Source organism: Sander vitreus, chromosome 11, assembly GCF_031162955.1.
Source record: "Sander vitreus isolate 19-12246 chromosome 11, sanVit1, whole genome shotgun sequence".
In the NCBI taxonomy this organism is placed as follows: domain Eukaryota; kingdom Metazoa; phylum Chordata; class Actinopteri; order Perciformes; family Percidae; genus Sander; species Sander vitreus.
In genome coordinates, this window is record NC_135865.1 from 16,695,525 (window position 1) to 16,723,095 (window position 27,571).

General features: G+C 39.5%; 1 protein-coding gene across 2 annotated transcripts in view; it reads right to left on the minus strand.

Annotated features, from left to right (window-relative positions):
* LOC144525278 (dedicator of cytokinesis protein 9) overlaps nt 1-27,571 on the minus strand; it is an 83,655-nt gene that overhangs the window by 32,252 nt on the left and 23,832 nt on the right. The window contains exons 1-5 of one of the 2 annotated variants that reach the window (XM_078261954.1): nt 17,044-17,313; nt 13,751-13,867; nt 6,664-6,753; nt 3,367-3,449; nt 1,789-1,858 (exon numbers count right to left, since the gene is read on the minus strand). In XM_078261954.1, the coding sequence (XP_078118080.1) occupies nt 1,789-1,858; nt 3,367-3,449; nt 6,664-6,753; nt 13,751-13,867; nt 17,044-17,157 (474 nt within the window). In that variant the 5' untranslated portion in view covers nt 17,158-17,313. Of the gene's footprint in view, nt 1-1,788; nt 1,859-3,366; nt 3,450-6,663; nt 6,754-13,750; nt 13,868-17,043; nt 17,314-27,571 lie in introns of those variants that run through there. The other variant, XM_078261953.1, reaches the window with a different exon arrangement.

The window sequence follows — 27,571 nt, forward strand, 5'->3', positions numbered from 1 at the left end:
GTGCAGAAAACCTTTGATGGTGTGGTTTGAGATGACACAGAGCAGAACAAGATGTAGGTCTGTCTCAGTCCAAACAAGCAGGGAGAGGAACATTAAACAAACTATGACTATGACTATGATGTTAAACAAAATAAATATCTCCATCTTCACAGCAGATACATGACACGAGGACCAGATCATCATAAGGCGGGTAGCATTAGATCACATATGCCCAAACACAAAGCTACCCTGATCCACCAGCTATCGGGATCTGTAAAAATAAACCAATTAGGAGAGTAATGAAGGAAGAAGAGCCGGGTGCTGTCCTGCTTAAGATCAAACTTGCGTGTCATTTAAAGTTACACTTCCTGACTTTGAAAGACTACAGTGTATCCCTGACAATTTCACACAATGAGAAGAGTGAATGGCCTTTCAAGATGTCTTCATCCTGGTCCAGAGCTACTTCTTCTTCTGTCAGTCTAATAAAGCAGAAGGGGATTTTAAAAGTGCTGGCAGGATTTATAATATTTTTAACGTGCCTTGTGGAGTGATCTAAAAAGCATCTGGAAAGGTTCAGTGTCTGTTTCTCTTCGTCAATGTCTAGACAACATTCACTGGTCCGCAGTGAAGCAGACAAATTACTGCTTCATTCTTTCTGACCTCCAGAAAACAAAAAAATCAGCAAAGAGTTGCATTACTAAACTCCAGTCAGACAAAGAGAAGATGAACCAAATCTCACAACTGATGTTGCATGTGGTCCAAAACACACAATCATAAAAACATAAATTATTTATTCTGGGGATTTTAGGGGATGAGTTCAAATCCTTTTCTTTCATCTGCAAAAGCAACCTCCCAGTTTGTTGTGAAGAGATGAAGGCCAGAGAGAGAGAGAGAGAGAGAGAGAGAGAGGGTGTATCTTGTCCTTAGTTGTGTTGAAGTCCTGCCCCTCCTGTCCTGTCAGAGGTGAGGCTGACTGTGAGGCTGAGCAGGACAGACCCTGACCCCTGACGACCTGGCACAGCTTTCCTCAGTCATAGCTGCATCAACTAACACGCAGTTAAAAAGAAAAGAGACACTTGGTAGTGTTGCTTTTCTAAAAACCCCAAAGCTCCTGTGTGTAACTGAGTATTTCAACTAATATCAAAACACATTTTGTTGCCCATAGGAGGCGCAGTTTGACATATGACGTGAGGAGAGCAGGTCAGAATCATCACCATACATCTTGTGAAGGAGTGTGACCTTCAGATAACATTTCAGCCACAGCTTCGTATCATCTTTGAAGACTCAAATCAGCCATTCCAAAGACAACACACACTCAGATGATCTATGCAAAAACACACACACACACACACACACACACACACACACACACACACACACACACACACACACACTCCATCATACATGAATTCAAAGAAGATGAAAAGATTCAAATATTGCTTGTGTAATTGTGTAAAAAAGACTGGCTGTTTTGAGACATGGTGTGCCAGCAAAAGTCTTTAAGTCTAATTACACTTAATTATTTCCATTAAATCCAGCTATTAGACACAAAAATGCCTCTTTAATCTCTTTAACAGCTATAATGAAAACAGGAAAGGCAAAACTGATGACTGGAATTAGACACATTTAGCAGCATGTAGTCTTTTCTGGGCCGGGATTCTAATAAAGAGATGTAATCCTGAATAAAAATGCTGTCGAGTAACACTGCAAATACAGATACTTTTATTACTCTGAGCTGTTGATTGGATTTTTTTTTTTTGGTAAATCAAGGGATGAAAAGTCTAGACATTGTATAAGACATACACTCACCTCATCTTTGTCGACATCCTCATCCACTTCAAATACATGGACAGCCAGTTTATCAGGCCTGGACACTTTGCTGTAAAAAAGAAATGTATATCAGTATTAACAAGATCAGAAAACAACACATAACATCATCAAAAGGTACAACAGATTACCACAGGGAAGCTCAAGGTAACTGCGTACTCTGATACTACACTTGGTTACAATTTTAAGATATTGGAACTTGATGTCAATATTTGCATTTTCTCTGAAGTTTTGTCCATTAAAAGTTCAGAAGGTAACCTTTATAAAAATAACTTTTGTCACTATATCCTAACAATAGCACATGAGACGGATAATCTGTGAAAAAAAAACATGTTTCTCTGCATCCCCCTAATGCTCCTTATGGCATTTTAAAGTTTTGACCGCGCCCAAAGTACAACAACCAATCAGAGCCGAGGAATCTCTAACGTCAGTCACTGCTCGTGAACTCTAATCAAACTGTCAAACTAGGCAGTGCTGATCAAATATGAATCAAGATTCTGTTACTGCATTGCCTATTTCTTGCCTCAAATGTTTTTATAAACATATCTTTCTCAATGGACACATTTACTTTCAATGTTTTGGCACATTTTTACTGCTAGTACTTGAATTTTTAGCACTTGACGTTTAACAGCACTGTTTTGCCTATTTGCTTTCATTTCTGTTTACTCCGCAAATCTTTTGAGCACATGTGGTCTAAAGCGGTGTGACTGAGATGTGATTTTCCCTTATGTTTTCGCCATTTTCTTTGAAAAGTACATTTTAATTTGCCACTGTCTCAGAAAAGCAACATTGCAAATGCAAATTCAAGGTGTTTAAAATGCTGGAAAATGAAAAGGAGCCAAAGGTAAGAGTCACAAATAGTGTGAGGTTTCAGGCGATCCACGTCATGGAGTATTGTTTTAACTTCCCCAGATTCAGTCAAGTGACAGAACATTCTGGCAGCAGTGACAGTGTCAAGATCATAAGGTCATTGTCAACTCATATTCTAACATGTTGCCAGTAAAATACATATTCTTTTGGGAAGAGGCTGGAGCTGATGACACAGTCTCTGGACAATGAGGGTGGTTTCCACACTGGCTGCAGCAGGGAGTTATCCAGTGCACCGTCAAAAGGAAACGCTTCTTTGTTACTGGTAAATAAGAATTATTTGCAGGCTGCGTTTCCTTGTAATTAAGTCACAACATTTTGTTAGAAGTAGGAAACAAAAACATGACCTGTGTGTCTGGCATGTCTTATATTTTATGCAGTAGCTGATCTTACCTGCCCATCATAAGAATGTCTTGGCTCACTACCACATTACTGTGGTGTGAATATAGTGTACAGTAGTGCTGAGTTTAAAAGTGATTTTTTTTTTGGGGGGGCATTTTAGGCCTTTATTTCCAACAGGACAGCTTAGACTTGAAAGGGGAGAGAGAGGGGGAATGACATGCAGCAAAGGGCCGCAGGTTGGAGTTGAACACGCGGCCGCTGCGTTGAGGACTAAGCCTCTTTATATGGGCGCGCACTCTACCAGGTGAGCTACCCAGGCGCCCGTGCTGAGGTTTTTAACTGCAGACTTACTTCGGAAGCTGTCGAAAGTCTCCAGAATAGTCCTCATACTTGTAGTTGACGACATGCCAGTCAGACTTGTAGGTCTTAATGCACTGAGAAGACAATGGAAACAAATTACAGACCCCTATAACATACTGTACATTGTGTCAACGTTGTAAAATACACATGGAAGAATTACTTTAGGGCTGTGCTAAGGTGTCAGTATGAGTCAAATGAACTAGTTTGTGTTGTCCAATCATATCTGAAGGCAAATGTATTTAGATGTTCAGAAAGGGCAAACTTGAAGGCGGGATGAAAAGCTTGCGGTCGTTGAGTGAGACGAGATGCAATTACCATTTAAATATCAGGGGGATCACGGTGCACACTTTCACACAATCTTTCCTTGAAGGGATTCATGGTTTTGCCCTTGGCTGTACACTCAAAAGCAGAAGCCTGAAATCTGCCTACAATGTCACAGCTGCCCATTTGCTGCATGATGCGGTCATAATTGTCAGATTGTTGGTTTGGCAAAGTTACAGAAGCAGCCCCCCCAAATACAATGTCTGAAAGTTGTGGGGGAGAGAGATTCAGATACTGTTCGACCATCTGACTAGCACTTTGGTTGAAGCATACTGACACCTTCAAAACAGCACTAGCTTAGCATTGCACTCTTACAACACTGTCAGACTCACAATGGACAGTTTTAGAAATACAATTGAAAAAATCAATGCAGCAGATATTATCTTTTTTTGTCCCACAATGCAACTCAACTGCAGGCAGTTCAGTCAGAGATTCAGGTGTGTTATGGGAGCGGCTAATGTAGCATTGAGCTGAGATGATGAGCAGGCGACAGAGGTCCGGTAAGCTCACTTCTTTCAGACTCTTTCAAATTTGTAGTGAAAATTATCAGATTTCACACAGCTCCCTCTGGAACCACAAATGGCTTTATACAACTTTTTTTTTACAATAGGCAGAAAACTACACACAAAATGAAAGTAGTGTTGAATTGAAGAAAGCACAATCACAATGCAATGATTGTTTTGAGTCTCTTGAGTGGAAAAGAGACATCTGTTTATGGTCAGTCAGTGATAGGAGCAGCTCACTCCTATCACTGGTATCTTTTCTGCAGAAATACTTGCAGTTTACAAGAACTGCCCCAGCAGGGAGACGAAATGCAACCTGATCAGGAAAGAAATCGGAAACAGAGAGGATTCTGCTGGGTTGATCCCATAGGTTGATCCCCACAGCTGTCCTGGTGATGTCAAACAACACTTGACCGGGAGTTTTAGTATTTTTATGACTTCAGACAAGGCTCCCTAAAAACACTGACCTCTGACCTGGTAGGTAAACTGCCGGCAGCCAGTTGGTCTCTGGCTTAAAAAGACCGGATGGTAAACCACTGTGATGGTTAGAGAAAGAAACATTTCCCCTCTTGTAGCCATGATTTATCATTTTATCAACCACAACTAGAAACAATAAGGATTTATTATATAAATGAGTACACAAACACATCTCAAGAGCTTCTGTGTTTTTAAGAACTTTTACAACTTGTTCTGTCTTATGGCCTTTTGCTGACATTTGATAGCAGATATGTTCAAGACTCAACACAGACAGACAGCACTATAAACCAACACTGACAGACAATAACCAGAAGTTTGATAAACTTGGAGATTGTGTAAATTAATTGCACTTCATCATTCCTACATCCCCTGCCATGAATAGATATTACTGAGGAAATACAGTAGAAATAGTCCATGATCTGTAATGAGTCCAGATACCATTTACGTAACAGTTTCTACTTTAAGTTAGATGAATGTTCCATTTAGCGGAAATAAATTGGATTCCTGATCAGCTGTACCAGTTGCCAGTACCAGCTGCTAATATTAGGTCACAAATTGGCCAATGACTCACATTAGTGTCACTATTCTACAGCAATGTGTCTGTTTGGTTTAGGTGCTATGATATACTTTCCTAACCACTTCCTAACCTCTTGTACCAGACTTTGCACTTACAGTATGGTCACCATGTTTTTATGTTCTGCAATTTAAGAAACGTATTGTACTAAAAGTGCTCTGTTTTTTACTTAATACCGACATGAATAAAAGTTTCTCTCATAATCATAAAGATTACACTGACTTGAACTGCAATTTTTACCTTTAGTGTCTATAAAACTATTAAGTTTCTGTGGGATTACTGCTCCTGAATATTCCCAATATTTCCCTAAAATTTACACTGAAGTTAAAGGTCCCATGGCATGAAAATTTCACTTTATGAGTTTTTTTTTTAACATTAATATGAGTTCCCCTAGCCTGCCTATGGTCCCCCAGTGGCTAGAAATGGCGATAGGTGTAAACCAAGACGTGGGTATCCTGCTCTGCCTTTGAGAAAATGAAAGCGCAGATGGCCCAATCTGGAATGTTCCCTTTATGATGTCATAAGGGGAAAGTTTACCTCCCCTTTCTCTGCTTTGCCCGCCCAGAGAATTTGGCCCGCCCATGAGAAAGAGAGAGACATCATGGCTTGCAAACGAGCGAAGCATGGCAGTTGGTCAAGGCCACACCCCCACCCTCCACCTTGCCCCACCTCTCTCCTCCTCAATAGCATTTAAAGCTACAGACACAGAAATGGCACGTCCTAAGGAAAGCTCATTGTGGGACAGGCTCGTAGTGGCTGTAATTCTGCACCAAGGCAGAATTTTGGGAAAGAGACTTCAGATACAGTATTAGGGGACCACTAAGGCCTATATAAAAGCACCCAAAAAGCAGCATGGCATAGGACCTTTAAATAAAACCGTTTATATAGTTTAATAACATTTAAACAGCATTGTCTAAATCTACTTGTCCCAGTGCTTTTGTTGAAGCTATGTCACACTCACATGGAGGAGTGTGCATTTCCCAACTATGCCTTTTCTAGCTGGAAAAATGTGTAAATGTCTTATACATCATTTTATGCATTTTCTCTTTACATCCAGTTTGAAACAATATAGTTCGGTATTATTTGTTAAAAGTTTACCATTAAAACATCTACTACTACGCTTCATCAGGACTGTGTGGGTGTGGTTGCATATGAGATTTGATGGAAATTGGTCTGGTATCACATTTTGATTACAATGTTGCTAAATCCTGATTGGTGCATGTAAATACATTTCATCAATTTTTTTCTTTTTTTCTCCATCTGAGCTCTTTCCACTTCAGACAAAAACACAAATACAGAAATCTCTAATTTGAAATAACCAAAACTGGCAAAAATTGTTTATGTAACAACCCCATTTGCTCATACTAAGAAGTTGACTAAAAATATTTTTTGGGGGCCTTTAAATCAGCTTACCTCTTGGACAAACAGACTCTGGGCCTCCCGCTCTGCATTTACAGGCACTGTAGGGTAGAGAGTTCTCCCTTGCCGCCTCAAAGTTAAAATCTGCAAAACAAAGCAATGGTTTATTCAACAAGAGAAACAGATCAGGGAGAAGGTACAACAAACATGATAACATTGTAAAAGTGAAAACAAAATGTGGAAGACATTGCTCAAGCTGGACACCCAGTATTACAGTTTGTGGTCTCAGCTGGACACAGTTGCTCCAGGGTATTCTGTTAAATATTATTCTATGTTTGAGAAAGGACTGATGACTTTCTGAGGGTTCAAAGGGGCAGTATGTGAGGGAGGCAGGATGCATGTCCATACTGTTCAGCTCCAGGACCCACAGACACACCCTGAGTCTGGCTCTCTGCCACTGTTGTACAGCCGCACTCTGAGTAATCAGCATCTCAGCATATCTAATGCTGGGTTTAAGATTTTCGCTAATGACCAACAGGTTCAGTATGCACTGAAGCCAAACAGCAGTTTCATAGCAGAACAAGAAAGATAAGTAAAAGCCTTAAATTACATTTTAGCTAAGACTAAGTGTCGACAGCCATGCTAGCTATTCTGTAAGGCAAACTTCAGTAAATCTCAGCAATCTCAGTAAATCTTTCACTCAATAGACAACCAATAGGTCAGTTGTAGTGTGAAAGCTGGAGCTCTATTCAAACTTGCCCTGAGTAAAATACTGCTTTGTACAACACCATCACCATGAGGTTTTAGCAGGAGGATTAATATAAAAATAAAATGCATTTGACACATAATCCCTGCGAGAGTGAAATATGAATACAACCATTAAGTGAAGCCGTTCAGCTGACTGAGTTAAAAGGAAACTGAATTGTGGCTTTGTGCAAGTCAAATGCTGGTCATTTATGTTTTCTATGATGAGAGGAATGAAGACAAAACTTTCATTATATTTTCCCCAACATGTTTTTATTAAAATTAGAAGCGCTTTGAGCAGAAATATGTTCCATGTCATTAGTTAACCGTCCAATTGACCAAAGAGCTAATCAAATGAAACTACTTTGACCACATACTATGTGTAGCTATTGAAGAAAAATCACATTAGTCAAGTCAAATGTGTTTATAATCCTATAAATATCACTCCATCCAATTCAATCCAATGATCCCTTGAAAACATCAAGTTGATGGAATACAATTTTTTAAATATAATTATATGCAGATTAAATGTTTTCCCTTTTATCAGAAGACATACATGTACTATACAGAATAGGGGTGGGTAATATATCAATATTATATCGATATTGATATATGAGGCTAGATATCGTCTTAGATTTTGGATATCATAATCTCATATCATAATATGACAAAAGTGTCCTTTCTGGTTTTAAAAGCTGCATTACAGTAAAGTGATGTACTTTTCTGAACTTACCAGACTGTTCCAGCTGTTATATTATTTGCCTTTACCCATTTAGTCATTATATCCACATTATTGATGATTATTTTTCTAAAATCTAGTTGTGTAAATATTTTTGAAAGCACCAATTGTCAACCCTACAATATCGTCGCAATATCGATGTTAAGGTATTTGATCAAAAATATTGTGATATTTGATTTTCTTCATATCGACCAGCCCTAATACACAATAGTCACGTTTCCATCTAATTGTCAAGCGAATTTTAAGCAAACTTTTAAAATGTCGCAAAAAAAGAAAAAAAAGAAAATGCGAATTAGAAGCGTTTCCATCAACTGGTTTAGAGCGAATAAAGCAAAGCGTAGTTTTGTCACAAGTTGACGTTACCCATGGTTGTAGATTGCAAACTGGCTTGCTAAATCAAAGAGTTTAGAAGCTAAGTTCTTTGGCTAAATGGAGAGAGGTAGCTTTGTACAAGTTGGCCACCTGTGCAGAAAACAGGGTTGTGGCAGAGACATTTGGTGTCAGCGAGACAACCGTTCACCGCTGTGTATACGCGGTGTGCAGGGCCATAGGATTCAAGCTGTTGAACCAATTTGTCAATATACCCGACGTGGCTGAGGCACAGGCAATAGCGCACCGCAACTCCACTACGCACCTTGTGCCACCTAGTGACCCATATCCCGATCCTTCCCCCATTCGATGGATACCGGGAATATAGTCATGTGAGTTACATGTTCGCTACGTCACAACTTATTCGGCAAAGCTGTTTCCATTTCCCATTTTGTACATTAACTCTTTTTCGAAAAAGGCAAAAACCACCTCAAGCGAGCGTAAAAACTTTTTTGCAAATTTGAGGAAGTTTTTTTTCTCAAATTTTGCCGTTTCCATCAACATTTTCTAATACCATACTTCAAAATGCACATAAAAATACATTGATGGAAACATGACTGACACACACATACATACATACATACATACAAACAACACAATATAAATGTCACAATATAAAACACACCATGGAAAAGATTGATATAGTATACTAGAGATGAAACAATTAGTAGATTAATCGATTAGTGAATTGACAGAAAATTGATCACCAACTATTTTGATAATTAAATAATCGTTTAAATCATTTCAATTAAAAACACCAAATATTCTTTTGTTTCAGCTTCTCAAAAGGTGATTAGCTGCTTGTCTCATTCTCTCTGTGTATACCATTGTGAACTAAATAATTTGGGGTTTTGGACTGCAACACTCATTTTCACTGTTTTCTGACATATTCTATAGACCAAATAATGAATCTACTAATCAATAAAATAATCATCTTATCAGATTATTCGAAAATGAAAAGCTGTTCAAAATCGGCAGGGCCGTCTATGTCATCGGCCGAAACATTTGGTGTGTACTAACCACTTTAGCTAATACCACATCAGCTAGCTGTTTCTCCAACTTTGGTCAGTACAAGGCAGGATTAGCCGGGAGACTTCTTCTAAACGAGGGCGCACTTCCAACTTTGCGTGGAATACCTGCAGACGAGGGACATGTAAGTTCAGCAGCGCTAGCTTCTAGCTAGTAGTCCTTACCTAGCTACTGCGCATGTGCGACTCCCAACAGATATGAGACAGAAGTGTGATGCTTCACTCTATAGCTAAAACAGAGAACTCAACACACAGGGTCAAAAGAGGAGCTGCAGCAATGTGTAGTACAACAAAAATATGGTGTTTTTTGAAAATTAAACCATGTAAACCTATTCTGGTACAACCTCTAAATACAATTATGAACCTGAAAATGAGCATAATATGGAAGCTTTAAGTTTAAAAGGAAGTGGCTGGTTTGACAACTGAAATAAAAAAACAGTATTTTATAAAATGATTAAAATGATTTCTCTGTTGCCTCACTGTCCCTCTGAATGACCTTGATCTGGTTGTGTCAACTACGACAAATTCTACACAAAGCTCGTATTTGTAAACTTATAGTCTCCCCTTCCTCTCTGCTAGCTAGGTTTCCTGCAGGGGAGATGATAATCTTTACAATCCAAGCAGCTGAAATAAACAGGCATGGAGGTAAGAGGGAGCCAGGAAGTGGGCAACAGGAAGCATTTAATTGGGCTACAAGTCGCCGAGGAGAACCATGTGATTCTCTGGTGAAGAATGCCCTAATAGCATGAGATATAGGGTAACCTAAACCAAGTGTGTCTCTAGACATGACCACCTCAGCACTGGTCCTATATTTCGTAAGTTCAAACTGATATTAGAGGAAGGCCGTTGATATTCTGCATTTTTCTTATTGTCAACAAATCAAAACTAAAACCAACAAGTAATTTATAATTTGCAATAAATGCTAACATTTATTGGAAATGTAAGCATGCTAAGATTTGCTAATTATCACTAAGTACAGCTGGAATGTCATTAGTTTTGCAGGTATTAAGTCATTAACCATTTTTTTATATTTACCTCATGGTGGCATTAGAGGAAAAGTCTGGGGCTCACCAAAGTCAGTATGATTCATACTCTGGGAACCATGAATGTCTGTACAAAATGTAATTCCAAATAATCCAGTAGTTGTTGAGATATTTCAGTGTAGACCAAAGTGGTGGACCATCTACATAGCCATGCTGCTAGCGTGGCTAATAAAAGTGAAACTATATATTTTGTGACGCTCTTTTAAAAATGTACATCCTCACTAGGAACAAATGCATTTTGGGAATAAGTGCCACAGACGGGAAGTTGGCAAGTGTTGAAAGCCAAAGTAACACAATGGTTTTAGTGTTGGGATTTGTTGAAAATAACAAAAATATAGAACATTGCCAGCCTTATCCTTTAGAGACATGGAAACTGTAAAGTGGCTGAAGTAAAGGAAAAAATTATAATAATCTGATCTGTGGGCTTAAAGGCTTAATGGATGGGCCTAGACCTGAGTGAAGGAAGGGCCCCCTCCACGTAATCCTTGACAAATTGAAACCTCGCAGAGAGAGCCCTGAGACCTGCACATAACTGGCTTGTGCCAACAGCTTCCAGATGGAGATGATATAAACACTGGCACACAAAAGACCAGTACCAACTCATGACTTTTGATGTGCCAGTGGGGATAAGATAAGGTAGATACTTGATAGTGGTTTTTTTTTCAAGAGGAACAGCCAAAAACAGGCTTTATACAAAAATAACAATACAGACAGAAGAGCTCTTTCTGCCTGTGTTGGCCTTGATTCATCAACAACACTGTATACTTATTGAGGTTTTTGTATGAGTACACACTGGCTGTACACCTTTCACTAAAAGCTCCAAACATTGAAAAGGCTTTGACACAGAAGTTGATTAAAACCTTGCTTGAGTCTGGGGAGGTCGAAACAGATGTTAGGTTCAATCACTGCGTCTGGGGTGTTTTTTTTTTTTTTTTCTCAGTCAGAATCACCTGTCAGCCCCTGACAACGTACTGTTTGTGTATAAAGCCGGTATGTTATGTTCACAGCAGCAGGCAGGCTGAAGGAGCATGATACAATAGGAGACAAAGTCAAGACTGCCCCGCTGTCACTGAGCACCCAGCTGCCAGGCTTTTGTAAACTGTACTGTAACAACCAATGGCTTTATAAAGGGCCAAACCAAATTTAGAAACACTGTCTTTTCACTTGTATTCTATTCCACACACAGCCATCTTATACAGTACAGTAACTGCAAAAACGATTTGCTCTAAATACACCTAAGTCCCCATTATACATTTAACCAGCAACATAGGTTTGTGGATCTGGGTCCGATAGTGGTTTTAAGGTGAGACTTTGTTGATCCCCACAGGGGAAATGCAGGTGTTTCAGCAGCACAAGTATATACAGCTAGAATAAGAATAGAAGTAAACATATGACCAATACCAGAGCTAAGTTAAAGTTACGAGGTAAAGTGTGGTTAGTAGCAGTGAAACAGCAAGTCTAGTTTATATTTAAATAGTGTACCCCAGAATATGTTTTTAAGTTATTAGTCTTAGTATTGTCTGTATTAACAAGCAACATAATATAAATATAATATAGTATATAATGTAGAAAGACAGTATTACAATTTACACAATATAGTATGATATAGTACAGTATATTATATACTATATATATATATATATATATATATATATATATATATATATATATATATATGTGTGTATACTATGTAGTATAAGGTGCAATGTAATAGCAATAATGATAATAATACCGGTAATAATATTGTATAACATAATATAGTACAGTACAGCAGTATAGAATATCAAATGTAATATGGTATAGTGTATAGTATAGTAAAGTAGTAAAGAATGGTATAATAATATAGTATTCATTCGGACGTCATCATCACTTTTATAGCAAAAGTTTTTTCAAAGTCTGTTTTCACACAAGATGTCCCATATACTGTAGATCACATACTGTAATGCTCATATTCGTCTGCAAAATTCATTTTTTTTGTTAACAATGTGTTATAGTGGCGTGTTAATGCATGTGAAAAGAGATTGATTAGAAAAGTCTACCCATCTGGTGCATTCAAGTGCTATCATATAAACAAAGCTTTATTTCTTTTTTTCAAAGCTAGCAACTAAGAAAATAACATTATCATACAATGTGTTGCTGTTTGGTAGCTGACTCAAGGACGTCCTCAGAATGTCTGAGCACAGTATGATGGTGGTATTGTTGTTAAAAAAAGACACATTTTCCTTTTGACTTTCTTAAAAGAAACCCTTTTATGTGAAAATGTTGCATCATTTTGTGCACACTATCTGGGGATTTTGCTCCCACTAGAGCTTTTGTGGAATATTTTCGAGTGTCCTCAGTGTCTTACATGGAAAATCAATATACTGTACAACTCCATCCAAATGACTATGACATGAAGAATTGCCCCAGATTTATAAGTGGGAGTTGGAAAGGGAATGTGCATCAATAACTATTTTACACTTACATGATACAATAAATAGTAGCTCTATACAACAAATGTTACTGTATATGAATCGTAAAAACATCACTCTTATTTGTACTGTCTTATGTGGCCATTTAGCTATAACAATAAAAGAGTATTACATTTCCACTGGACTAGACGTTAGGGTCAGATTTGAGGATATACTGCACGTCTTATTGCTGCTGTTGGTAAGAACATCTTTTAATCAAGAATCATTTCCTGAAGTACCAGCACTGGGCCAGATTTCCATTTGAGATTTTCCGAGTTCATCGTGGAAAGTGTGAGGGAGCGTACATCCTGTACAATGTGGCTGGAGATAACACTTGCTCTGTCACAACATTGACAGAATGAGCCAATTAAACAGATGGCCCCTGACCCACATCTCTCTGTACAGCATGGAAGGATGTAAACAAAAAGAAGGCCTCTGTGAACGACCCCACCCTGTACTCACAGCCCTGGCCACGCCTGGGCCAAAGGAAAAGATTGCTGAAGCAAAACAAATACAACAAAGAAAACACGCAAGTGGGTGGGTAAATAATGATGTTGGACAAATAACAATAAATGGTGTGACCTTGTATGGTTATGGAGCACTTTCTAAAAAAAAACACCCAAAAAACTAATGAATCACAGTATAACCAATTAGGCTGTGACATTTCTCGGTTTACCATTATTTAGTAGATATTTTTTTACCCAAAGTGCCTTACTTCCCACAGCAGTAACATGTGTAGCCACAGTGGAAATCAAAGCCCTAACTCACCTCAAAGTCCTCCAGGGGGAACTGCAGCATGTCTCTGAGGACATCACTGAGAATTTGTGTCTTCCTCTGCACCAACACATTTTCATAGTCCAGCGGCTCGATCACCTTCGGCTTTACCTGAAGAACACAGACGAAGCACTCTGTTACTGGGACATCTGATGTTATTTCAATAATACTGGTAATCCTAATACTAAAGGTAACATGCATGCAAAGACACAGGAGGTAATAGCCCTTGTTGTTGTTGCATTTGACACCTTTATTAAGGAGAAAGATGGCTAATGACATCCAACAAAGATGTTACAAAGTTTATGGTTAGCAATGCTTTTGTAACTGACAGTACACTGTCAAGCACTACTGTATTAACAAAGTTTCCTCAGACCTTCATCAGGCAAAATTCATCGAATAAGAGTACATTTGGAATTCATATGTCACACATTTATTTCAAGGGAGATACGGATATCCTGCAAGCAGAGCTGGCTTCACTAAAATATAAACTAAGACTACATTTAGCTATTAACGATTATACTTTTAATTAGCGTTATAACGTGGAAAATGAAAACTACCTTCAATGAGAGCAAAGAAGACCATAATTCAAGCAATGGCAGTAGGCCTACAATGGTGTTTTGGTCAACATGTCTGATGCCTGAGCACAGCATCTAATACACTACATGTGTAATAACAGTGCATACTAAGGAAGAATGTTATCTCTGTGCATGTTCAATTCTGTATACTATTATAGTCAGATGATCTTTCTGACAAAGTACCAAAGAAACAGAAAAGCTGATATATTTTTTTTCCGAACCTACAGAGTTTTCAAGGCAAATCCAGCAAATGAAGCATATAGCTGGGCACAGGACCAGAGACAGGCCATTACTGTACATTGATTTGATTTATCTAGCCGTGCGGTTGCATAGGTTTTACCAACAGATGCCATCTGTTGGATACACTGCTATATGTTTATCAGGCCTCCATCTGCGCAGATAAAATGCATCCTCCTCAGCAGTGGGAAGGTCTTGATGAGCTTAACCTTCCATGAGAGCAAACACACATGGCATGCATGTCAAGGGAACAATCACACTCCACTTCAAATATAGGCACTACATGAAACACAATTATCCTCCACATCTTAAAACAAACAAACCATCATCCTCTTTTTCTTTTAGCATACTTGACAAGTCAGATTGCAAATATTATGGTATGTTGTTTTGTGGCTGACTCTCAACAGCACATGTGGCTATGTAATCAAAAGGTGATTATGGATTTATGGTGCATCATGTCAGTGTCTGCATAATGGTAAAGTATTGACCTAATAATCTCTAGTGGCAGAGGCTGGAGAGAGCATATGCACTGCAAAGATACAGTAGTCATTAGATGAAAAGTCAGCTGTCAACACTTTTAACTGATGGGACAAAAGGATGAATCTTACAGCCAGGGAAACAGCAGATTGACAGTGACACATAGCCAGATTTCAGTGCTGAGCGACAGCTCAGCCCACATGTTGCCTCCACATCTGGGACTGATAATACTAGTATAATCTCAGAGGAAGAGTCATAAATATTGACCTGCTTAAATGCATGTTGCTAGCAACCTTGTTAATATCAGAGAGCAGCTCAAACTGAGGACAGAGGGGGCAGGTCTTTGTATTGGTTTCAAGGACAAGGAGAGGATAGCAGACCAGAGACGGTGCCACCACGTCTGCCAGCTAAAGCAGGCTGTGAAAATATCAGTCAACCGTTTATTCACAGCATAACATAACACAAACATAGTTACAATTAAATGCAGTCACACATCAACAAAGTGTTTTTCTCTCTCTACCATGAGAGAAAAAACATGGAGAGATTGTTGCTTACCTGTCTGCAGGCAGGACAGATAAGTCGGGAAGGAATTGCATGAACTGACCTCAAATGCCTAAAATATACAGAGACCAGACAGCCTGTACAAGCCAGTTAAAACCTTAAGAACTCCAGGTACACACAGATGCATTGTCATTATTCACCAGGTAAAAAAACACTGACAATGATCAGGCAATTAACAAGCATCTTTTGCACATGAGAGGGACTTTAGGTTAGAAGTGAAAAGAGTTGATAATGAACAGCCTTGGGACATTCAACATCACTCAAAAAGAAAGTGAGGGAGTTTTGCATTTTGTTACACTGCTAAAAAAACATTTACCGTCTAATACCTGCTGAAGCTGAAAATGCCTGCAATTAAAAGGGATTCTGATATTTAAAGTAGCTGCTAAAGGATTTGACCCGTCCATAACATGGTGCCCTCTTCTCACCAGTGATGGATTCCTAACCCTACACTGTTGCTGCTGACCGTTGTTTCACTCCAAACGCCTCTGTGCCCTTCAGCAGTACTTTGTCAGTGGCCAGTGAAGGTGGTAAACCACACAGTACATTCAGCACTGACTAAGGTAATGAACATACAGTAAGCAAAAGCTCTGTAACTCCCTCAAACCACAGTGCTGACCATAGTCAATGGATCTATTTCCAACTTTTATTGTATTATTGCCACATCAGTCCTTGAAAATGTTTTTTTCAAAACACTTGTTGAGTTTATGTCTTATAGACTGAAAATACTGAACTTCGATGTCTATTTCCTATATATTTTTTTAAATACACCATAAACAATTTTGAATACAGCATACAAATAAAAAAGACCAGAACAATGTAAGCTGCATGTTAAAAATCTGTATAATTAAGTCAACAAACAGACATTCATCCCTGGAAAGCCCATAAAACAGAAACCTATAAGGCCATCTCTTCCACTCCCTCTCCACAGTGATCTAGCAGCTGTTTAGTTGCAGCACCCACTCCTCCCATCACTGCACCCTCTCACAGCAATGAACAATGGTGCTGTGTAGTGCCTCTCTACTAGCTGATACATTCAATCTTTTTGCTACAAACTACTTCACACGGCTATGTAGAGATCCAACCACAGGACATTAACACTGTCGTCAGGGTTGACTTTTGAGCCAAATAAAATGTTTTACAAGCCAAGGCCATCTTTAAGAATGAACTTGAGGAAACTGTGTGCTGCTTCCCTCTAGGTTGTCAAGTGCTGTTAAAGTTCAACATTCCTCTATGATAGTGCTCACCTGGCACATTTTGAATATGAGTAGGCAACGTTGTGTATAAAACGATGACAAAGGTTAAGCAGCGCAGAAGCTCACATGACCCCTGCTTTGGGACTTTATGACTGTGTTTAACCTTTGGAGCACTGCATACTGTAAGATGTACTCTGACAAGAGATTTTTTTAACATAAACCAAAAAGTCCTTGAATGACTTACCACCACCTGCGGCACCGGGTCTACCTCAGCCTCAGCTGCAGCCAAGCTCTTGTACTGCTGTGGACTTTCAATGACCAACTCCTTCTTTGGAGCTTTACTAGCCCTTCCTTGCATTGTCGACAGCGGTCTGTGGTAAGATATCTCCAAGCTAGATCCAAAGAGAGGAGGACAGCTAGCATATCCGGTGGAGAAAAATCCTAGTGCTAGAAAAAGTTTGTGAAGTTTTGTGTTTCTCTTCACAGACTCATGCTCACACCCCTTCTTCTCAGACTGCTCTGTCTGTCTGAGAAGCAGTGGACTCACACACAGGCGGAGGAGATAGCCCCTCCTACACTCAGCTGTGGTGCCTGGGGGAGTCACACACACACACACACACACACACACACACACACACACACACACACACACACACACACACACACAAAAAGATATCTGACCCCACACTATCCACCTGCACATTGACACAGGGTTGACAAAGGCAAACAAAAGATACACATTCCTCAAGTATTACAGTCTGGTCAGGGACTGTCCATGCCTTGTGTGGGACAGCTGAAATAAGAGCTGGCTGCAGAGCTGGTTTCATTAAGAGGAACAAGCTAGGGGAGAATGAGACAAAAATGGGGCACTTTGTGTCGCAATATTCAAAGAAACCACTCAAGGATCTGCACATTACATACGAGGGCACCGACTAACGAATCAGTTGCAGCGATTTAGAAGTGATTTTCCACGTAAACATCACAGATAAGCTGCCAGACTGAGCTCATCAGATTGTAGCAGGCGCTTCAGAAGTAGCATGGACAAATCTTGACCCACATTTACTGCTGAAGACCGAAGAGCAGATCATTCAACTCAATCTGAATCAGCACTGCAGTACATCAAATTAATCACCATAAACTGTGACAGTCAAACATTACTCATTGAAGTTTTTAATTGTATGCTCTGGTTCCAGTGCATGACTGCAGCTGAGATAGTAACTGTTAGTAATCACATAGTTGAGATCAGACCCAGCTTCTGTCTTGCTGCTTGTTGATGCAACTGCTTGAGGGGCATTCCAACATGACGCAGCCCCAGTCAACCTACCAAGGAGTGGACTCGACCTACAGATTCCTCAGAGGGCCACAACAGGGGAGGATGTTATCTTTTCATGCCTGCAACTAAACTTAAGGTGAGAGGGGGTGGGCCAGGTCAGCTGCTACCCTCCCTCCCACATTCAGATGCCACTGGCGACCACACAGGGATCAGTATTATGGTCAAAATCATTATCATGATATTAATAACAATATTTGTATCATATCAACAACAATTCATTCAAAATAAAGACAAGGAACTGGAAAATCTTTTTTTTGCAGCCAGTCCAGCCATAGTCCAACATATCCACAAGACCCCAGCCAGCCTTCAATGCTCAACCTAAAACCTGAAATGATCAAAAAGAGCAAATACCAAATAGCTCCAGTTAGAAGGATTTTAATGTTGTGACGTTTCGAGCCAAGGCTATTTCACGACCCCCCATCTCTTCCCAAATCTTCCCACCTACCACAGTTGACTAACTAACTCAGAATAGGCTACATGAAATCTTAAAATACTTAGCTTTTTAATTTTGGCCTCAATGTACGCTACAAACACAGCCAACATAAGTATATTGCGATGCAGTCAGGGGTCACATTTCTGTTGCCTCTAACTTTCTCTGTTATCAGTTATTTGGTATATTAATACAGCAGATCAAGTAATGCAAGTGTTGTCAATGACTTGTTTATATTCAGCACAACTACACACTATGAAAAAATAGTTCAGTCAGAAATCCCCATTGCTCTAATGTCAGATATTGACATTAGAGCATTATTGTATTTAGCAAATGTTGGTTGATTGAAGGCAGGTGTGTCTAAGTGTGCCTCCACTCTGTGGTCTACTTATGCCACATTTCTCTGTGTGTAAGTATTATAAGTAAGTATACATGTGAAATAAGAATATCAGAATAATCATATTAAGGGCACTCATTCTGTTTCTTTGTGTTTAGGAGAGGGTCTGCAGTCTAAAGGCAGAGTTAGGCTTCCTGATGGCTGACGTGTGTTGCCAGCCTAGTCCATGGTGGTGGCTTAGCGAGGACTGCCATCAGGTGACGTGTAAAGTTGTCAACTGACTAGTCTATACCAACGATGTTTCATTTACGGGATTATTCCGGTGCCGCTGGAAGTTCCTCATTTTTGGCCAAATGTCTCTCGTCTCTCACCTTCTGCTTTCTTTGTGTTGGCATTCTAATCTCCGGTCCATTTATGAGGACTATAGTTAACTGCTCCTCAGATCTCTGCATGGTAAATACAGACAGCTAGCTAGACTATCGAATCTGAGTTTTCTCTCGCACGACTAAAACAACTTTGGAATGTACACGTTTCACCAAAACAAGTTACTTCCCGAGGCTATTTTGCAGAGGAACCATTGCTGCGTCTGGGGCTTAGCACCGCCGGAGTGCTATGCCAGAGCACTTTTGTTTTTAGTATTATTTTTTGGGGCATTTTTAGGCCTTTATTGACAGGACAGCTGAAGAAATGAAAGGGGGGAGAGAGGGGGAATGACATGCAGCAAAGGGCTGCAGGTCGGAGTCGAACCCGGGCCCGCTGCGTCGAGGAGTAAACCTCTACATATGGGCGCCAGCTCTACCAACTGAGCTATCCAGGCACCCAAGAGCACGTTTTTCTCCCATCCCGGAATGTTGTGTGGACTAGCCAGACCTTTCTCCGCAGTGCTGTGGAGATAGGTCTGGCAATGCGAGACTATCAACTGACTGTTGTGCCCTTGACTGTTTTCCCCTCCCTTCCTGCTAGTACTGACACTAAGTGTTTCCTTTCTTTTAAAATAGTTGAGTAATTCCACAAGCCCCAGAATGTCCAAAGTTTCACCTTACCCGAATGCTAATCGTGCACTGCCAGACCTATCTCCAAGCCCTCACCCCAAAAACTGAAGGCAACTCTAGGGTACACAGTATTAGAAGGGAAAACAGACATTAATACAAGATCAGGTAACTCCTGTATGGCACATCACAATGCACATTCTGATGACAGCATAATAAAGGTTGACTATGATGACTATGAACTTCCCCTTTGGCATAGATCCAGATCAGCATACCTTGATCTGTTTGGGAACTGTGTGTGTGTGTGTGTTTAAGAGATTTAAGCCAATCCTCTGCATCAGGTAGAAGCATGCTCCATTGTGGAGTGAGTTACACATCAGTGTCATCCTGAGGGCATACTGTATCCGCTCACTTTGGGGGGGGGTTTAAGAGCAGCAAAGTGAGTCATCATACACTTCCTGTCTCAGATACCTGTGTGCTTTTCAGTCACTTTGCTACTATACTGTGAACAACACAGTTGAAATGAAATGCTTAACAAGTTAAACTTGTAATATTATGCAGGTGCTTTCCAGAAAACTACATATTTGGCAAGATAATTAAACATACTGTACATCATGATTACATTTGTTATTTAAACTTTTCTTCAAACTATATTTAATTAGATGTTAAGCCAGAATTCCAGTTTTGGATGCTCACAGCAGTGCAGCATATACTTCTCCCCCTCCTCAAACCACAATCCTTGGGTCAATTTTATCAGACCTCTTTCTAAAACACATGCGTGTTTACTGAATCACACTCTCTGATTCATGCTATGGTTAAACACAAATTGAATCCACATAATTTCCTTTAATGTCCTTAATTATGCATGGAGTAATGCTAAATAACAAGTAATGTTTGACTTTGATCTTTGAGTTTGTCCAAAGGCAAGCTTCTTCTCCCAGACATCTGCAGTAGGGTTGGGTACCGTTTGAATTTTTACGATTCCGAACCGGTACTTTTAAAACGATTCCGATTCCTAACCGATTCCGAAACCGATTCTTGAAAAACTGAAAAATTACATCAAAGAAAGGCTCTTTTATGGATTTTTTTTATTTTTTTTATTGAAAATTATTTAAATTGAACAATATATTAACGTTTTAAAGTACTTAAATATATAATAAGTAAACCTAAGTCACCTAACACATAACTACTATAATTTAACAAATAACAGTTACACTATTAACAAGTAACAACAAAATAAATGTTATTGAGTTGCTATGCCAACCAGCTTCAAACTCTAGCAGTTCTTTTGCAAAAAAATGACCATATTTGCCTTCTCTGGCAAGATACTACACCTCTCCTGACTTATGGCATGCCCTGCACAGGAGAAACCTCTCTCAGATGGTGTCCAAGAGGCTGTCCCGTCTCCCCCACCTGGTTTTGATCCTTCGATGTCGGCTCTTCCTATCATTGTGAAGCAGAATTCACCAAGCGTTGGATTGTTCACCCACTAATAGGGAACGTGAGCTGGGTTTAGACCGTCGTGAGACAGGTTAGTTTTACCCTTGGTAAATATGGTCACCAGGCTACAGGGTCTTGTCCTGAACGATAGACTAGCAGAGCAAGTGTAATATGTTTACTAGCGATCACATGCAGTGAATGGTTAATATGCCTTTACGTCCATTTTGGTTAGCCCAGAGGGAAAATATGGCATTTTAAAAGTAGCCTACAATTACGATAGCTAGCTAACAGTAGACTACAGAAAAAGTGTGATATTTTTACGTCCGTTTGGGAGCGTGTACAAAAAGCCTGTGAGTGCATGTCGGGGGATGGGCACAAGCGGGCACGTGCGCCACTCAGCAGAAAAGGGAGAAAGAAAAAAAGAGTCTGCCGCTGTCCGGAGCGACAGAGGGAAAATATTTCAGTCGTAACCGAAATTTGCGTTCTAATCCAGTCCGAATACTACCGTTTGCGTAGGAACTGGATCCATAGTGGAACCGGGTTTCGGTACCCAACCCTAATCTGCAGTACTAAGAGATAACTAACTTCAGAGATTAGGGCTGCTCGATTATGGAAAAAAATATAATCACGATTATTTCGGTCAATATTGAAATCACGATAATTTAACACGATTATTCATTGACTTCTGGAAAGATGTTGCAATTATTGAACTTAAAAAACAGTGGAAAAAGTTAAATAAATCAACAGTAAAAAAACACATACAACTGTGAACTTTGCCTTAATACTTTTCCGACTTTAATTCAGAACAAAAGAGAAAATAAGTTTACTTGCAAAACATAATGAGCTAAATAATAGTTTTTCTCAATTATTCTGTTTTTGTGATCACTGGGAGTCGAAATCATAATCACGATTAAATTTCGATTAATTGCACAGCCCTATCAGAGAGACTTCCTTTCTACACTGCAGCCCCGGTACATGATTCCAGAGTGACTAACAACTTTGGTGTGGCATAGTGCTTAAATTAAATTCAGACCTTTCAATGTTATGCAGATTTATCCATGGAAACCAAAACAAATGTATTTCTTTGGGGCAAGTTGGCATTGGGGTCTGAGCAGGAAGGCCCACTGAGCTCTTTTAGTGGCAAAACAACACTTGTGTTGAGCAACAAAAAAAGTGTTCCAATGGCCGGAAGCAGGCCGACAGGATGTTTGAGACTGTCCTCTCCATAAGTTGTTTGTTAAAGCAGCAATTACGACCCATTTTTACGTTTATTATTATTATTATTATTATTATTATATTCTGATACGGCTCTGATTATATTATAGTGGCAGCGCCCACTAGTGGCCGTAGTAATGATGAAGGAAGCTAAGCAGGAAGTCCGGTGACAAAGTATAAGAGTGCCAAGGCTGGTGGATGAGTCAAACAAACACAGGACTTTTACATAACAACTGGATACAGTGTTTATGGCCGAGAGTTGTTCAGTGGCGCATGAAGCCATCATGGAGACAAAAATTACATGGATAATTGTCACTACTTCCGCATTGTGTGGCCCACAGAGCAGACGCAGTAGAGACCTTCGCTGGCCGAGCCGGCTACCTTCAGTTTAGCACTCCACTAACTTAAATGGGGATTAAATGATTTAATCGTGTGGCTTTTCTAGACTTTCCAAATGTTATTGGACTGAATGGATCCAATTCTGATATTGATACAAGTCATTTCACGGTGATTGTGACGCTAAAATCTATCCACGGATTTACAGACATGTCTTTCGCCATGTAAATGAATGGGAAAACGTATTTTTGTGCTAAAGGGAGTTGCTTCAACCCTGATGCAAAGCTGACCTAGACTTGCTTTAGGAAGGCATTTGTCAAAACTGTTTAAGTATACTGCTGTATCCAGTACATTACAGTGCTTTAGTGCCTACAGTTGTCCAGATTTGGGCAGTTGGTGGATTTCTTGCTCTTTTTCCCTCTCATTTCATCTTTGTTGTTATAGCAATTTTTACACACATTTCTTCATATTTCGACATCTATCAATTTGTAAATCTGGACAGCACTATGACTGGGCTTCTTGATAACATAACACAGGCTTGATGCAATCACCAGGCCTTCCCAGCATGAGCCACAGCAAAACAGGGTGTAACTTGGAATGTAACAAAAACATGGCCCACCCTTCGTCGTCCCACTACAACAGCATTTTCAATCCATCCCCCAGAGAGTACTGAACTGTGAGCTAAGAATGAGATTTTAACATGTAGGTAATAATGACACCATACCGTGTCTACACCCTCTCCTAATAATGTTACTGTAGTAGGACGTGGGATACAATGGCATAAAAAATATCAGGATGTAATCATGAGGCAAAGACAGTCGTCTCACACAACAGTCTTGAGTAACTGTACAGCAGTACACACAGTAATGCAATCTACAGTATATGTATCACTGCTACAACACTAAAGGCTAATACAGGTTGAGAGACGAGAATATAGAATTTTTTTATTGATTAGTGAAAGGAATAAATGTAATATGTATAATGCTGTGTGGGGAAAAATCAAACTGCTGTTGCCAAACTGTCTTTTAAGTACATGAGTGCTGGAGATAAGATGGTCCAGTGTATCAGTCAGCGAGAGCAACACACACACACACACACACACACACACACACACACACACACACACACACACACACACATCAATGCTGTGATGTCTGCAGCCCTCCTCAGAGCAATGTCAGGGTGGCTGAAACATCTTGAAAGTGGGAAGAAATCACCAGGAAAAACAACCCTGGAGCCGAGCAAAGCGTGCCGTTGTTTTACAGTAAATCCATTAAGCTAAGACATTAAAACTGTAGAGAGGGTCATCTTATTGGTTGCCAATGTCCTCCAGGATGTGAACACAATGTGTACAGTAATGCTGATGTTAAATGGTGTCGTATTAAATGTTACACCTTTAGAGAGATATCAAAGAGAAAACATCAGTGTAGCAGACTAAATGTTTATGCAGAGATATGCTATAGGCCTACTGTACAATAGAGGACAAAAAGTGACTAAATCATTTACAATATTTACATAAATTCTGATGATTTATTTTGATTCGATCTGATTTCTTTTGATAATTACCGTAATACTAAAATTAATAAATAAAATGTGAACTATGAAATAATTATAGAAATAAAAACTGAAACAAATACGGAAATAAATAAAATGAACATATATATATATATATATATATATATATACATACATACATACATACACACACACACACATACATATATAATGTAGAAATGCAGACAAATGTAAATTTGTAGAAAGGTAATATTAAATTAAAGACATTTATTTATTTCCAGATAAATTACAATATTTATTTATTTAGGTTTATAATTTTTTCATTGATTAATCTATTTCAGCACATTTGATTTATTAATAAATCATTTTTTGACCTCCATATTAGAAAAGGCTCACTGATAAGCATTAAACAACAATTCAATCTAAAAAAAATGGATTTAAATCTGTAAATAGTTTCTGGTTGATGACATGCAGACCAAGTTAGGTATTTCACAACTCCCCAAGACAAGGAACTATAAACATAGCATTATTGACTCATTAGGCATGGGTCATTGAAAAGAAAACCATCACGATTAAGTTAGAAGCATTACTCCCAAAACATCATTGGATAAAATTAAGGCGCTTTTATCTGTGACCAAGATCACGTCACCACTTTCTCTTCCTTTCCCTGCAACAATATTCTTCTTCTGAAAGCAAAGAATGACGATTTTTTTTACGCTGAAAGGTGTTCTTGATGACAGCAAGAGCGAAACATGACACTATTAAATTACAACAGCATACACATTGATGCATTATCTCAAATTAGAGTCCAGATCGGGCCGAGTTTTTCTGTCCGAACCCGGCCCGCGTCCGACAGAACCGTGACCGAGCCCGGCCGAGCCCGACAGGCATCAAGAGATTTATGTCCGAGCCCGGTCCGAGCCCGACCCGAGCCCGACACTGTTAAAATCTCATTTTTTCTCATACTAATGACACATGTAGGCATACGTTTGTTTGTGTGAAAGCTTTTATTAAACAACCGTAGGAAGGCATCAGCGCACACGGGGCAACAAGCTCACGTCAATAAGCTGTTAAAATGTTCAATGTGTTAACCTTCACTGCTTGCTTCGTTTCCGACCGTGATCAGAAAACCAGGGGAGACTCGGTACCTCCAAGGCCGCCGTTATAACATGAATAACTCAGCTCCGGTCGCATTTACACGTCTGCTCCTCTTTCTCTATTTCTTTTCTGACCAGCTTCCACATAGACACATACACACAGAGACACATGAGCTCTCTTAAAGGAGCCGCAGCACCATTTTACAACAAATGTCTTATCACGCTGATGTGACCGAGCCCGGCCCGAACCCGACCATAATTTCTAAATATCTGTCCGAACCCGGCCTCGGGTCGGGTATCCATGCCTTATCTCAAATCAGTGACTTTTATTTCTGAAGGCAGATCACTTCCTGAGGAGACCAACATGAGTTTCCACGAGGAAGGAAAAGGCAGAGCTGTTGCAATCAGAGATTGAAATAACAGAGCAGTGAAACATTTGCTCAATTACTTACTCCATTCCTAGAGAGAACAGTATGCGTGTAAGTGACTGTGTGCCTGGCCTTCAACCCCATCATCTCGGTTTTAAATTCCCAGAGATAATGACCTGCTGCAATCAGAGGATATTAAAAGCCAATCATATATTTTTTTTCATAACCAGGCCTAATTGATTAAAAAAGGTGCAAATAGTGGCAGTGACAGTAAAGGTTAATGAGTCATGAGTCAAAAATGTAACTGACAACATCAATTAATAAAACAGTTAGTTAGTATAGCATGATTAAAATAAAGTAAAAAGAAACCTCAGTTGATAAACTGAATTAAAAACTTATATATTTTACTCTTCTATATATATCGTTCACCTGCTTATTTTATATATTAGCTACATAGCTTTTCAGCTATCACGCTAAGAGACAGTGAGGTGCGTCTTCTATTTATTATTAGCTAGCTAACTTTGTTAGCGTTAGCAGCCAGCTAAAATGTGTTATCTATTGTAAAAACTGTTTATAAAGTGTACCTTAAGCAGTAGTATGATTAACAACACTGGTGTAGTTTCTGTAAGAAATGTAGGTAGCTAGCTGGAAAGGCTTAGCCTGACGTCGCAAATGCAGTTAGTCTGAAACCTCTCAGTTCATTTTCGATTTCCAAGGGGCGTGGACCAAAATACCTCTGGACGCAATTAGATAAACCTACAACCAATCAGAGCAATGGAACATGTGACTGTGTGCTGAGTGCTGAGCGACGGACAAATGTAAACAGACTACAGCGGGCATGAGCTATGATGGTGTAGCATAAATATGTCTATGAACGAGAGTTGCCATTTTTTGCCATCAGAAAGTTCAAATCAGCTGCAGCCATTTTGGTTGTTTTCAAAAATGCCTCATTGGTGCTCCTCTTTACTAGGTTTAGGCTTGCGGTAATGTCTCTGGCAAGCCAAAAAAACGTCACATGAAGCAGAGATGGGGACTCAAGTCTGAGACTTGGACTCGAGTCGCACTTAAGTCGCACAAACAGCTGACTTCAGACTTGACTCGGACTTGACCCAAAAGACTTCAGACTTGACTTGCGACTCAACCCAAAAGACTTCAGACTCGAGCTTCGAGACTAGTCAACAACATGTTTTCATGCAATTATTGCTTTTTAAATCTAAATGTATTCATGTATTTCTATTTTCTTTTATTGGCGCATATACGTTGGGGAAACGTATGACGAGCTGCATGTCCCCTGCCCTTTGCCATAATGTGCAACGTAACGCATGCATTATGCCTTATGTGCGCGCACTCACACATAAAAATACATTGACGATGGCGACACCAAGTCCTCCAGGAGTTGTGCCTTTTGTCATTAGTTTTGCTTTCAATAACTTGGTAAACAGAGGCAGTAAGCCAACAGCTACATGCAAGGTGTGTGGCACCAAGATAAATGATGCTGGATCAACAACGTCGAACTTCATCAGGCATCTCAAAACGCACCCAAATAGGTCAGTCACACACGCTAAGAAAGTGAAACGTTACATTTAGCATATATCGTCACAGGTAACAAGCTAACCATCGCAAAGTGTTGTGCTAATGCTGGGAACAGGCACATTGTATCTTTATAGTTAGTAGTTGCTGAGGCTCAGACATCCATGGTGCACAGGAGGCGG